The sequence below is a fragment of the Suricata suricatta genome, chromosome 12 (assembly GCF_006229205.1).
Source record: "Suricata suricatta isolate VVHF042 chromosome 12, meerkat_22Aug2017_6uvM2_HiC, whole genome shotgun sequence".
Taxonomy (NCBI): domain Eukaryota; kingdom Metazoa; phylum Chordata; class Mammalia; order Carnivora; family Herpestidae; genus Suricata; species Suricata suricatta.
The window spans coordinates 14,703,569-14,717,961 of NC_043711.1; the positions used below are offsets into that span (position 1 = coordinate 14,703,569).

At 55.1% G+C, this 14,393-nt stretch overlaps 1 protein-coding gene across 8 annotated transcripts in view; it reads right to left on the reverse strand.

Annotated features, from left to right (window-relative positions):
• Positions 1-14,393, reverse strand: part of ZDHHC3 (zinc finger DHHC-type containing 3) — a 56,670-nt gene that overhangs the window by 15,921 nt on the left and 26,356 nt on the right. For 4 of the 8 annotated variants that reach the window (XM_029919252.1, XM_029919253.1, XM_029919254.1 and 1 more), the window contains 4 exons: positions 8,400-8,524; positions 1,651-1,747; positions 902-983; positions 700-813 (listed from right to left, as the gene is read on the reverse strand). In XM_029919252.1, coding sequence (XP_029775112.1) covers positions 700-813; positions 902-983; positions 1,651-1,747; positions 8,400-8,524 — 418 coding nt within the window. The remainder of the gene's footprint in view (positions 1-699; positions 814-901; positions 984-1,650; positions 1,748-8,399; positions 8,525-14,393) is intronic. The other 4 variants (XM_029919258.1, XM_029919259.1, XM_029919256.1 and 1 more) reach the window with 3 other exon arrangements.

Below are 14,393 nucleotides of genomic sequence, written 5' to 3' on the forward strand. Positions count from 1 at the left end.
GGCCAGGCTACACAGGGCAGGGGCAGGGCCACGGAGGGCGGGGGTGGCGGACGCAGACCGAGGGCAGAGGCAGGGAAGGCCTCTTCGCAGCCCGCTGGGAGCTACAGATCCCAAAGACGGTCCGTGCGGGAAGAGCAAACCTTCTAGAAGACGGGGGGGGGGGGGGGGGATGAAAACAGGGACCCGTCTGATGTTTCTGCTCCAGACGGCTGCCTCACAGACTGTGTGTGCCCGAGATGTCGCTCAGCACGTGGCCTCTCCAGCATCTCCTTGAACTTGTTTCTTATGTCTTATTTTCTTATTCTCCTTCGAAGTCATAAATGTCATTGACTTCTTCAGCATCTACTTTTTCCCTCAGGATTTACGTGGTCTTCTGGTTGGCGCTCCGGCGACTGCGCAGCGAGACCACACTTCTAAAGTGGGAAGGTCTGCTCTATGATCTTCATGTAGATTGGTAATTAAGCAGTTAAGAGACAACCACACAAACAAACAAACAAAAAAAAACCCCCCAAAGTTCAAAATGGATTTCTGGGAGATCGGAAGGAAATGACTTCTGATTAAAGTGCCTCTTCTTAAAGACATGGAAACAAAGGTCCTCTCCCTGGCAGGGCTCCCTCGCGCTGGGACGTGCTCCTCGGGGGGCCTGCACTTCCCCCAGCCGTGCTTGGGCTACGGGGCCTGTCCACCTTACTACTTTACCTGTGGATCTGACTTTAAGGGGCTGCTTTTTTTCCATGGAGATTCGGGCCTCTGCTGCCCCTTGCCTGGGCAGTCCGTAGGCTTGCTGCTGATCTGCTAAAACGGGGTTGGCCCCTGAGGCCATGACACAGACCAGGAGGCTGCCCCGCCTGGCCACACACCGCCCCCGGGGGCAGGGAGGGAGGCCCTGGCACATACTCACTTGTCCAGTCTTCTTCAAAGCAATGCAGAAAGTGGAATCCCACCATGATGAGGGCGTGCAAGGAAATGAGCGCTATGTACATCTGAAACAGGAAAGCAGGGCAGACACCATTGTTGTGAGAACCTTCTGACCGCGCAGGCTCCCAGGACAGGGGCGCTCAGAGCCTCCCATTCGGGAGCACTCAGTTAGGCCGAGGGCTGACCAGGGGAGAGCCAGGAGGCATCTGCTGACTGGCCTACCGGTCCCGCACCCCAGCCCGGGGACTGAGGCGGGCAGCCGTTCACCAAGAGTGCGCGGACCAAGGCGGAAACGAGCCCGTGACCAGGCGTGACCGGGGCCCAGGGTGGGCGGGGCTGTTCCGGGCGGTGGTTTCACTTGAAAAGTCAGGGTGCCGACTGCCAGTGGGTGCGCCAGCCCTCACACTCACTATCCCCTCCCCCCGGCAGCTGAGGGAGGGCTCGTGGTCACCAGAACTGCCTTCTGTAGCTACTCAGACTGGACACCTGGGACGGGAACAAGGCCCTTGCTTAGAGCCAACCTACCGGAGCCGGTTTTCTAGATGCTCCAGCGAAGGGCCTAGGAGCAGGCCCTTGTTGGACTAGGGGTGCTTTGGCAGAAAGGCGCAGGTCTACATGGCCAGGCAAGTATTCGGAACAGCAGCGAGACGCACTGGCGCGCCCAGAACTTCCGGAGGCCCCGGCGCTCCTGCGCTCCGCGGAGGGCGGGGCGCGGCCCGGAAGCTGACTTACTGTAAACAGGACGAAGTACTTCTGGTTGTTCTCGCCGACGCAGTTATTGACCCAGGGACAGTGGTGGTCCATCTTCCGGATACACCGCTTACAGACACTGAAAGGGCCCACGAGGCAGACTTTAGGGGTGTCCTCACGGTGGCGGGGGCCCGAGGGCAGCAGAGAACCTACCCCTGCAGCTCCACTCCACGCCCAGGGCCTCCTCGGGCCCTGCCCCCATGTCCTGCTGAGTGTGCTGCAAGGGGCCCGGAAGGTGGGGTTGGGACCCCCAGGGCCATGTCATTCAAAACAGGGGACGGTCATCTCCAGTAAGGCCCCTTCTCTTGTTTCACACAGAAACGGGGTGGAACTGAGGGGGTTTGAGTGGAGGCTGCTCTCTGGTCATAACTGGGCTGGAAATCGGGTTTACTGAGAGGGATCCAGCAAAGAAGCAGTTTCGAAAATGTGACAGGCTGAGGTGGGTACAGAAAGCAGCTGCTCCTAACTCCCCCCAAAGACCAAAACCCGGAGGGTGGGGTGCAGCAGGGAGGGCGCCAACCAAAGAGGGGGCTGGAAGGGCACAGGATGGGATCAAGTGCAGGAGGTCTCGGGCGGCAGGAAGGCCCTTTCAAGAGCCTTTCAGCTCTAACACTGCACCCCCTTAGTTGAAAAAGCAGAATGTGTTTGAGCTTAAGTGTTGGCTGGAAATCCCGTTACTTTGGGGCGCCTGGGTGGCTCAATCGGTTAAAGCATCCGACTTCGGCTCAGGTCATGATCTCGTGGCTCATGAGATTGAGCCCCGCTTCAGACTCCAAGCTGACAGCATGGAGCCTGCTTGGGATTCTCTCCCTCTTCCTCTCTCTCTGCCCCTCCTGCTCCTCCAAGTTGTGTGTGCACGCGCACGCACGCGCGCACACGCACACACACACACACACACACACACTCTCTCTCTCTCTCTCAAAAAGAGATAAACATAAAAAAAAAAAGAAGTCCCATTAAATTTCAAATTACTAACTTGTGATTGGGCTCCTTTTGGGACTGACTGTTTCAAGCTCGTGTGACAGTAAATCCCCTCCCCACCCGTTTGGACCTTACAAAGGAAAAATCTGAAGCCAAGTACAGACTGATGGGGGCCTGGAAGCCCCCACGCTCCAAACTCAGACTTAGACTCACTTGCCAACAGATGGGCTCACCAGAAGTTGATCCTTCCTCAATTTGTTAACGTAGGTTCTTTGACGTTACCTTGAGGGTATTATTCAAAACAGTGTGAAATAGTGACAGAAATAAGGTGATTAGAGGTTTTTCTTTTTTGAAAGCCCGCAGGTTTTCTTTCCACTTGTTTCCACAACTTTCAGGTTCTTCATCAAGTGCCCCGTGGGTTGTGGCGGGTGGACCCTGGCTGTTATCAGGGTCACATGTGGTGAACTGGCAGCTGCTGAGCTCTGGCTGGTGACAGTCGGGGCAGGGACAGCAGGGGAAGAGCCCTTCTGGGTGTGGCTGTGAGTGGTCCCTACACTCCAGGCCAGGGAGCGCAGACCACTCTGAAGGAGGCCCCCATGGCAAGGCCACGGCCAACTCGAGGCTGCGGGCTCCTCCGTAACCCCAAGGGGAACGTTTGCCCTTTTCTCAGCATGGCACGGGCTTTGGTGGCAAGGCAGGCCTGGGGCTGCCGCGCTACCCTGGTCAGGCTGGCCAAGCTTGGAGCCTCAGTTCCCCATCCACAGGAAGTTAAGTGTCGTAAGGAAAAGGTGACAACAGATGGTGGGGGCCTGGCCAGTCCCCACCCTTGTTCTCCTCCACGGCTCTGACGGCCCTCACTAATACAGGGGGTGTGGGCGCACCTCAGAGATGCTGGCCCAGCTCCAGAGTCTCCCTGGGAGCCTGGAGGGCAGGGGAAGAAAGAGGCACGAAAGAGGCCTGGAAAATTATAAAGTCAGGTACCCATTTCTCTCCGCATGCGTGTTACCAATTACAAAAATACATGTGAATGTGTATAACGTACATTTCAATAGATAACACTCGTTCCCAGCATACAAGTTTAATATTTTTTTAATGTTTATTTTTGAGAGAGTAATATTTTTTTTAACGTTTATTTTTGAGAGAGAGAGCGAGAGAGCTCTCGCACGTATGCGTGCAAGTGGGGAGGGCAGAGAGGGAGACAGAAGATCCAAAGCAGGCTCTGCATGGACAGCACAGAGCCTGATGCGGGGTTTGAACTCACAAACTGTGAGTTCATGACCTAAGCTGAAGTCGGAGGCTGAACCGACTGAGTCCCCAGGCACCTCTAGTATGCAAGTTTACACGTACAGACAAGCAGACAGTGAAGAAAGAGCTGCTCCTGCATCCTGGGCCTCAGACCCCACATTCCCTTCATGGAGTCACCTTTTGAGTCCTTCCTCAGCCCTGGGGTCTTAGTTCCCTCCCAATCAGGTGCCCAAACTCCTGAGGGGAGGGGTGCCTGGGGGGCTCAGTCGGTTAAGCGGCCCACTTTGGCTCAGGTCAGAATCTCACAGTTCATAAGTTCGAGCTCTGTCCCGGGCTCTGTGCTGACATCTGAGCCTGGGGCCTGTTTAGGATCCTGTGTCCCCCTCTCTCTGCCTCTCCCCCGTTCATGCTCCGTCTCTCTCTTAAAAAAAAAAAAAAAAAAAAAAGAATAAATGTTAAAAAAACAAACTTAACTCCCGAGGGTGCCCACCCCCCTGCTCCAGGCTCCTGAGCAGCCTCTTGCCCACTGGTGCCTCCTCCTCCCGGAGGTTTCCGGTGGGAGCTGCGAGGCAGTGTTTGCTCAGCAGCAGAGAGGGGTCAAGTGGCCTGACATCCTCTGAAAGCCACCCAGGGTTTCAACAAGCTGTCACATCCGTCCTTTGCTCTCCCTGCAGCCTCTCGAGAGACCCGGCGTGCACCCCAGGAAGTGAGTTTCACAATGGGCTCCATGTCCCTGGCGGCCACGCCGGAACAGTCCTCCTCCTCCTCCAGGGAGCAGGGACAAGTGAGCACAGCTGCTGGGCTACAGAAGGTGGCCCCGAGGTGCGCAGGCGCGGAACGCCGAGGTGGTCCCTCTCCCCCTGCTGTTCAGAGGCAGGCTCTGGGGCTGGGAGGGGGCACATGGGGAGGGGGTCCATCCGTGAACGTGGCCCTGGTCAGAGGCCATCTCACCCATGCTCTCAAAACTAGCAGCCTGCACGGTTCTGCACTTGGGGCCTGGAGGGTAAGGGCCAGGCCTTCCCCGGCCGCCTGGCTACTTGGCCTCAGGCGCCATCTGTCACGAGGAAGAAAAAAATGAGGTCCTCCCATGCCCCTGGACACCTTCCTGGTGTATCTGTCGCCTCAGAACCAGCCCTCTTCCCATTCCTCATGGCTGGGCGGGGGCAGGGGGCTCTGCGGGGTCCCCTCCCTAGACAAGGCAGGCAGAGGGCCCTTTACCACCCTTGGCACCCCACAGAACCTCTCCTCTCTGGGGCTCCTCGCTGGTTTCTCGTTACTGAGCATGCCAGCTCCTTCCTGGGACTCCTCTTGGGCACCTCTTGGTGTCCCCTATGTGAGACACGGTGGGCAGGTGAACCCTTGGGGCACAGGCTCGGGGCCTGCCAGCTCGTCCTCAGCCTGTCACTGGAAAGACCAAACATCTTCCATGGAAGTATTTCTGAAGTTCCTGCCTTCAGGGTTTCCTGAGTCCCTTCTGTGTTTTTAAATCCATGTTCTGGAAGACGGCAATGCCTCTCCCTCCCTCTTCCACCAGGTTCCCAGCCATTTCTCAGGCCCTGAAGCACTTCTGTCAAAAGCCTGGTGGAGCCCAACAATTTCAGCGGCTCACACGTACTCGGGCTCCTCCGTGCCTCTGTCCCGTCTCCTCTCTGGGGAGGTCGAGGGCCCCTGGCGCTCAGCCCCCGAGGAGCAGGCTGAGGCCCCTGCCCTCCTGGGTGGTGGCCTGCCATGGAGACACGGCTGTGTCCGCAAGGGCCTGTGTCCCTCCCTCCAGAGGCGCTTGCCCAGCAGCATTGGCCGAGTGCACGTCCTGGCGCTACAGATGGGAGGCAGCAAGCCTAGGAAGCGGCTCCGCCACATCAGAGCGGGATGCCCGGCGGGGCAGGAGGAAAGCGCACAGCAGGGCACCAGGTGGACCACGTAGGTTTTCATCTCATGCCTCCTCCATCATGCTTAAAATCATCAGCGAAAGGACATCTGCCACATCCCAGTCCCAGCTCCGCAACCACGTCGCGTAAGGCAGTCCGGTGTAGCAGGTGGAGCGCTGCTCTCCGGTCCCCGTGTTGGGCTCTGGGCACGGAAACCCAGCTTCTCCGAACTGCCCTCTGCAGAAGGAGTCCCAACCCGATCTCCCAGGGTTAGAGAAGATGCAGGTCAAATGCCTTAGAAACAATACTCCTGCTGCATGAATGCTATCAGCGGTCACGGCCATGAGAGAGAGACAGGGGCCCTGAGCAGTCCGTGACTGTCTGGCCTCAGCATGTATGTGCGTGGTGGGGGGTGTGTATGTGAGGCTTTGCCAGGGTCACAGGTCTCCACCTCCTTGTGCGAAAGGAACCTGTCGCGTGAGCCTAACACCTTGGCTGTCCACATGAGCGTGAACGGCTCCCACGGGATCGCCACATGCCTGTGTGGTCCTCGGTGCCAGGATGAAAGCAGCGTGGGGTTCCAGAGAGGCCCTCCGTGGGAAGAAGGCCCAGCCACACGCCACCGGGCAGGAAGGAGCATCTACACGTCCTGGGGCAGGGAGCATCTGCGGTGCCCACCAGGGCTCAGGGAATGGGGCCAGTTTTCAGTTCCATGGGCTCTGTTGGGAGGCCAGGAACCGGAGAGCTGGGTGCGTGCTCACGGACGTGGACATGCACCTTCGCCCGAGCCAGGAGGCAGACGGACGTCAACTCTCGAGCTGGGCAGCAGGCCTCCCGGCTCAAGCAAAACCCAGCTCTGTTTGGCATGCGGGGGGTTGTGTGCCTCCCAAACCACGGGTTCCCAGATGGCCCAGGCTGCCATGAGCCCTCCCAGAGGAGCAGCTGTTGGCACACGCTTCCTGACGCAGGAGCAGGGGACACACAGACCGCCTCTCCAGGGTTCATGAGTCAGCAGCTCTTGTTTTGCTCACGCTGATCTGTTTACTAGTCCTCAAGGATACCTCCCTCAACCGTGCTGGTGAGAGAGGCGAGGAGGCAGCGGTGAGGAAAATGCCAGGCAGGGGAGGCAGCCGAGGGCCCAGGGAGGAAAGAGAAAGAACCACTGTGGTGGCCCGAGAGCTCTTTTCTACAAAGGTCGCAGCTCTGTTTCTGTAAGCCCTGCGCACCCCCACTGGCGGCACACGCCTCTACCTTGGGGAGCCAGCTGACTCTCTCATTCAGACTTAACCCCCACAAGCCACGGGGCAACGGGCCCCTTTACGGAAAACAGAGGCGAGCTCAGAGGGATGGGCCGCCTGGTTCAGGGTCTGGGGACACGTGTGGCAGGGAGGTGGCTGGCCTTCCAACATGGACCTCTCTAATGCCAAGGCCGGGGCCCATCACAGCCCTCACCCTCAGGAGGTGCCAGCCAGCTGGGGAGGTTGGACAGGACAACATCCGCACAGTTACATCAGGTCACAGGATCCTACGAAACTGGAACTCCAGTGGGAAGACTAGACTGGAGCCGCGAACACTGGGAGCCACTCCTGTGTCTGGTACCCACCAGCTGTGTGACCTCAGGGAGACCCTCCCGCCCCAGACACACGCCAGTCTGAAAAAGGGACCAAGTGACACCTTTGTATTCCTGTAATTTATCATTTAAAGTTCCCTTGTAATGATAAAATGCACTTTTTAGCTAGATGTCTTCTTGTTGGGAAGACTCAGAACATTAAGGAAAGGAAAACCAAGGGGAAAAATTACCAGAGAGGAGATGGGGAAATGGCTCTTGGGGCCAAATTCTGCAATTGTCACGACCTCCAGAAGTTTGTTGTGGTTATTTTTGTTTTTTGTTTTTTCCCAAGTAGGCTTCACGCTCAGCGTGGAGCCCAACTTGGGCCTTGAACACACGACCCCAAGATCAAGACCTGAGCTGGGATCAAGAGCAGATGCTCAACCAACTGAGCCACCTGGGAACCCCTATAAGTTTTTTTTTTTAAGTTTATTTATTTTTGAGAGAGGGCACAAGCTGGGGAAGGGCAGGGAGAGGGGGCAGAGGACCCAAAGCAGGCACTGAGATGTGGGGCCTGAACTCATGAACTTCGAGATCATGACCTGAACTGAAGTCAGATACTCAGCCAACTGAGCCACCCAGGCGTCCCAAAGTTTTGTTTTAAAGAAAAGCCTTCATCCAAGGACAACCGCTTCACTGAAATTTAACCAAAAAGGGCCCACCTCTTCAATGTGTCAATAGACACAGAATGATTTTCTAAAGCTTTGTCTCCCGCACTCTTAATTAGGTAACAAAGCAATGAGGTAGGAAGAGGAAGAACCCCCCCAATTTCACAGATATGGAAACAGGCACTGACAGTCAAGGGCCTGGCAGGAACCTTCATCAGCTGTGGGAGAGTCAAGTCTTAGGACAGAGGTCCTGAGCCCAAACCAAGCGGCCTTTCCAATCTAGTGAGCTCACGGGAGACGGGGAGGGAAAATCGGGGAGGCCGATCCCTGCGCAGAGCAGGGGACGTTCACAAGTCCTGTTGCTGATGCCACCCATTCAAGAAGCAAGTGGTGGAGGGTGGGGGTGCTACCCCAGAGCAGGTGAGAGGTGGGGGGGGGGAAGCGAGCCCAGGCCGGGAGGAGGGCGGGGCGCACGCGTACCTGCAGTGGTGGGCTCGGTCGGGTTTGATGCTGCAGCATTTGGGACACTTGTACACCACCTGCCCGGGCTTCAGCTGTAAACTCTCGATGAATTCTTTAGTGGCGTTTCCTTTGGGCACCGCACCCTGTGAGAAAGAGGAAAGGGATCAAGGCTGAGCCAGGGACTCCATTGGTTCTGGCGCCTCGTGGTGGAGATGGTCACCTGAAAGCAGCCACCACACACACACACACACACACACACACACACACACACACACACACACACCCCACGTGGCAGAATCACGCCAACACCGATGGATACTTGTGGACACTGAGTTTTCCGGAGGAAAAGTAGATGATTCCCCCCAGTGGACAGTTACACTGTTTTGATGATTTTCTACTTTCATCTTCGTGACATGCTTTTCATTGAATCCATTCTTTCCTCTGTAAATACTACCGTTAGGATTTGACTCCCCCATTCCCGTTTGGTCTACGTTAAAACTTCCCCATAACACCTTCAGCCTTTTCGAATTTTCATTAATGAGCTTCGGACCCAACGGGTCAGCGTTCCCAGATCAAAGTTTGCAGCTCTGAATGTTATCAGCTACTGTTTAAACTAGAATTGAGCTTTATTTTATTCTTTTACTGAGGCTAATGTAATGAAGCACTGGTAGTCTATATGTGGTTCTTATGGATCCAGAAGCCCCTGTGAGTCATGGTCCTCGGACACCTTGCTTTTTGACCCGTCGTGCCCTCCAATCTGCTATCCCGTCCTTTTCATATGCTGGTGAATGCTTTGCATTTTCTGTTAGCTGTCAACATCGCTGGTGGGGCCAACGGCAGACCCAAAGTGCCACCAGAGTCTACTGGGGCCCGTGTGCCTGTCCAAGCAGAGGGAAAATGGGCGGTGCCCAGGCCTATGCACAGTCTCTATAACCAGTCTTTACCAGGCGCCTACTTGGTGCTCAGCCCATGCCCTGGGGCTCACTGCTATGCATTAAGGTATCAAACAAGGTCTCTGACCGAGTGGCCCTTGGTCTCTTGGAGGCTAGTGATTCTAGAGGATGGCTGTGTTGAGGGAGCACACAGGAGTAGGTGCTGACCAGCCAGGTTTCAAGACGTGAGGTTTTTTTCTTTTTAAGTTTATTTGTTTATTTTTGAGAGAGAGAGAGGGAGAGAGAGAGAGAGAAACACGAGTGGGGGAGGGACAGAGAGAGAGGGAGACACAGAAACCAAAGCAGGCTCCAGGCTCTGAGCTGTCAGCACAGAGCCCAACACAGGGCTTGAACCCATGAACTGCGAGATCATGACCTAAGCCGACATTGGACACTTAACTGACTGGGCCATCCAGGCATCCCTCAAGAGGTGAGTCTTAGGAGTAGGCCTAAGGCATGCACAGGGGTTTGCCGGGCAGACCTGAGGGTGGAAAGGGGTTCTGGATGGAGGAGGGGCATAGGTAAAGACAAAAAGGTGAGAGTGAGCCCGGCCCAACCGGGGGCTGGTGAGAAAATCAGCACGGCGAAATCCAGGGTAGGCAGCAGAGAGGCTGGACCGACAGGCAGGCGGGCCAGCTTGAGTAGAGTGACTGCCAGGCCTAAAGGCTGGGACAGAATTTTTCTTTATGGGCCACCTAGAGCCATCAGAGAACGTGGAGAACTCGGTTGCCTATGCTGTGCTGGATTAGATAAGAACAGGGAGAGAAGAGAGTCCTGCAGACCAGTTAGGAGGTTACTGCTGATGGCCCAGCATGGAGACACTGAGCAAGGAGGATGGGGAAGAAGGACGGAGGAAATTTAAATCTAAACAAAAGATGTAGGGAACCCAATCAATCTTGTGATGGTGGAGAGGGTGTGAGGGGGAAGGAGATGGATGCGAATGCTTACCAGGAAGCAGCTGGTAAAAGGCAGCCCCCTTCACCACTTAGGGCACCAGAGAAGCAAGGTCCAGGGAAGAGCTGACCAGTTCACAGTCTGAAGGGCCTGGGGGACCCCAGGACCTGGTGTCCAGGAAGGTGGTTGGGAACATGGGCCCGAGAAGCAGGAGACAACAGTCAGCGGTGAAGCAGCGAGGGCTAAGAGGCTGGCTTGGATGCCAGCTGGCCCTGCTTTAAATCCAGGTCCCACATCCGTAACTGGCGCCCGTGTGGAAAGCTCGGCCTATCTGTGCCTTTGCTCCCTCACTGGTGAGCCAGGACCCATCTCACCTGGCTCCCAGTGTCACTGTGAGGGTGAAGCCGGATGTGCATGCAGACAGCCCACACATAGAAAGGACTCGGATGCTGTTGGCCACAGAGTGCTCAGCACGCGGCACAGCAGTGGACCGAATGGATGTGTCTCCCCCAAATTCCTAACCCTCGGTGTGTGCTATTAGAAGGTGGGGCCTCTGGGAGATAGTCAGGTCACGAGGGTGGAGCCCTTGTGCGTGGGCTTCAGGCCCCTAGAGTGAGTCCTCAGAGAGCTCCCTCACTCCTGCCACCTGAGGACACAGCGAGAAGATGGCCGTCTGCGAACTGGGAAGTGGGCCCTGCCCAGCGGCCAAATCTGCCAGCACCGTGATCTTGGACTTCCCAGCCTCCAGAGCTGCGAGAAATATAACTTTCTGTTGTTTATAAGGCAGCCCATCTCTGCTGGTTTGTTACAACGGCCCAAACGGACTGAGGCAGGGAGCCTGTGTTCTTGGCCGCGAGTTGTACGCAACACCGACCTGCAACAGCCTCCGGCCGCCCTGGCTCTACCGCAGCGTTACCGCACAAAACCCGTTGGGGCGCCTGGACTCCCGCATTTTTATAAAGCGCTCAGCAGGGCTGAGAACTATGCTAGACCAGGAGCTCCATGTCGGGTCTACCTTGTTCAGCACCAGCGCCCCTAGCCTGGAAAAGGTCTACCGGTTTCCGGCATGGGGTGAAAGGAGCAGTGAAAGCAAGCAGAACAAGAAAGAAGGGGGCCCAGGGTGCCAGCCTGGGGGGCTTCAGCAGCAGGCCCAGCTCCCTCTCACGAACCAGGCCTGACGCTGGGTCCAGTCACGGCTCTGGGACGGGGCTGCTCCACACCCACCCCCCCACCCAAGGTCTAGGTGACAGCGGGTCGCACACATCAGTGGGTGCCCACGGGACACCTCCATCAGGGAAGCTGACACAACGTCTGCACTGCGGAACTGGGGGCCACGCCCAAGTCCCAAAGGGGCCCGGGTGAGGGGCAGTGTGGTCTGCTCGGAGGGGCAGATGGGGATTTCAGGGCTGATGGACTGTAACAGGCCAAGCGAGGGGTTCCCGGGTTAGACGGGAGGAAGACGGAGTGTCAGAACCTTTCCCACGGAAGACAAATTCTGGGAGAGGAAGAGCCGCTGAAGAAACAGTACAGACCACGGAGCCGGAGTTTTGTCCTTTGTTACAAAAATGGCTCCAGGGCCAAAGACCCCAGCTATGGAAACTGCAAAGACAAATCAAGTACCGACTCTCCTGAAAGCACAGCACACTGAGCACCATGGGAAAGTGCACAGAAGTGATGCGAGCCTGGGTCCCAAACAGCTGCTGGGGCGGACACCCAGAGGCCCAGACATAGCCAGGAGGCTGGGCACTGGCCAAAGCCTCGGCCACTGGTGCAAGAGGAGCTGGGGGCCAGGAGAACCCTGGTGGGTGCAGCAGGACGGGGGCACCCAGGGAGGGAGGCCATCCAAGAGTGGCCAGAGGTGGCCTGTCCAGAGGATGATGGGTAGAGTGGAAGCACCAGAGCCACAGGGCATGCACGGGGGTGTCTCCCTGGCAGTGGAGGGAAAACTCAGTACCACGGTCCAATTATGGGAAGATTTCAAGTTGTGTCAAAGAGGTCCTGGGGTTCCTCTCTGGGCTCTGCAGCCAGCATGCACCTCGAGGCTCCCTGTGCCCCCCTCTCCTCCCGCCCCTCACCCCACTCCTCATGGGGCTCTTTGCTGGGTGCCCCCAACTCTCCCCTGCTGACCACTCCGTCCCTGCTCCTTATCTGCTCTCACGCTCGCTCTCCTGTCTTGTTAGGGACCTGCTCACACCTGAGACGGGCAGCGCGTGGCCACCGTGTCACTAGGACAGTGCTGTGCTTCCCCGCTGGCCCGCCGGGGGCCGATGGGGCAAGAGACAAGCAGGAACCCGGAAAAGCCACAGGCCTGCTCATCCACATTAATGCTCTGCTCCTTGGTGGAGGCTCAGGACTTTGAGTGGGACAGAGATTAGGTCTGGAGAAGAAACTTCTAGAAACATGGATCTGGGTACACAGGCACTATGGGGGACCAAGATGCTGAAAACCACATGATTCAGAGTAACAGTCACCTCCATGGTGGTGAAGAGGCTGGGAGAGGGAAGGGAGGGGTACAGAGGGGCTAGACCGCCTGTGTGATGTTTTATGTGTGAGGCGGAGGCGTGGTGGCATCGTACTGTCATGTTGTCCTTCATGCCCTTTCAACTGTCTCAAGTGTTACAAGCTTTTTCCAAAAAAGTAGGAAAAAAACACCTGGTCTGCAAAATGCAGTCAGATGCCAGAAAAGCCTATGGTGGAAATTTTAAAAACAGGGGCGCTTGGGTGGCTGTTGGTGGGGTGCCTGACTTTGGCTCAGGTCATGATCTCAGGTTTGTGAGTTTGAGCCCCGTGTCGGGCTCTGTGCTGACAGCTCAGAGCCTGGAGCCTGCTTCAAATGCTCTGTCTCCCCTTCTCTCTGCCCCTCCCCCACTTGTGCTCTGTTTCTCTGTCTCTCTGTCTCTCTCAAAAATAAATAAACAATACAAAATTTTTTAAAGCAAACAAACTTTGGTAGGCAAGGACCTAAATGGTATGTATAATGCCATTGAGGATGTACTTCTTGACATTAAATATGCTATAAAAGTATAAAGCTTTGGAATGGAGAATATCTTTACAATAGATGGCTAAAGGCACACATAGACTTCCAAATAGTATACAGCATATAAGACATCCTGGAACAGATCTGATATACCCCACTGACACTTGAACAATTTGGGGCTGAGGGGTTCATGCAGCCGAAAATGCACATAACAGCTTTTGACTCACCCGAAACCTAAGTAATAGCCTCCTGTTGACCAGAACACCAAAAACACGCGTAGTCAATTCATACATATATTGTACATTATTTGTATCATAGACTAAATTCTTGCAATAAAGCTAGAGGAAAAAAGCGTTAAGAAAATCAGAAGGAAGAGAAAACTCATTTATAGTACTGGACTGTTTTTATTAAAAAAATTTGGGTAGAAGTCGACTCGTGCAGTTCATACCCATGTTGTTTTATGCATATAAAAACAAAGACACCTGCAAAATTATTAATGGGTATCTCACATAGTAGGATCACAGGTAATTTGTGTTTTCTTGACCATATTTCTTAAATGTTCTAATATGAACATGTGGCTTTTGCAATTAGAAAGAAACTCATTAAAAATACAAGCAAGGGGCGCCTGGGTGGCTCAGTTGGTTAAGTGTATGACTTTTGCTCAGGTCATGATCTCATGGTTCATGAGTTTGAGCCCTGAGTCAGGCTCTTCGATCTTGGCACAGAGCCCACTTTGGATCATCTGTCTCCCTCTCTCTCTGTCTCTCCCTTGCTCTCTCTCCTTCAAACACTAAAGAAAAAACAAACAAGCATAAAAACATACCTCAGGAAGGGCCTACTCAAAGTAGGAATATGCCCAACTTAACTGAATTTTATACTCAAAATTCCATCACCATCTCATCTAGAGATATATGAGGACTGCCCTGAACACCAGGGTCTGGAAGTCTTTATGGGAGCAAACATGGACCCTGACCACCCAGATGAGCTGCTTTTAAAAGGAGATCGAGAAGGAAAGTACCTGGGTGGCTTATTTAATTAAAGTATCTGATTCTCGGTTTTGGCTCAGGTCATGATATTGCAGCTTTGTGGGTTCGAACCCCTGCATCAGTCTCTGTACTGACAGGTTGGAGCCTGCTTGAGATTCTCTTCCTCTACCTCTCTCTCTGCCCCTCTCCCACTCACTCTCTCTCAAAATAAGTAAATAAATTA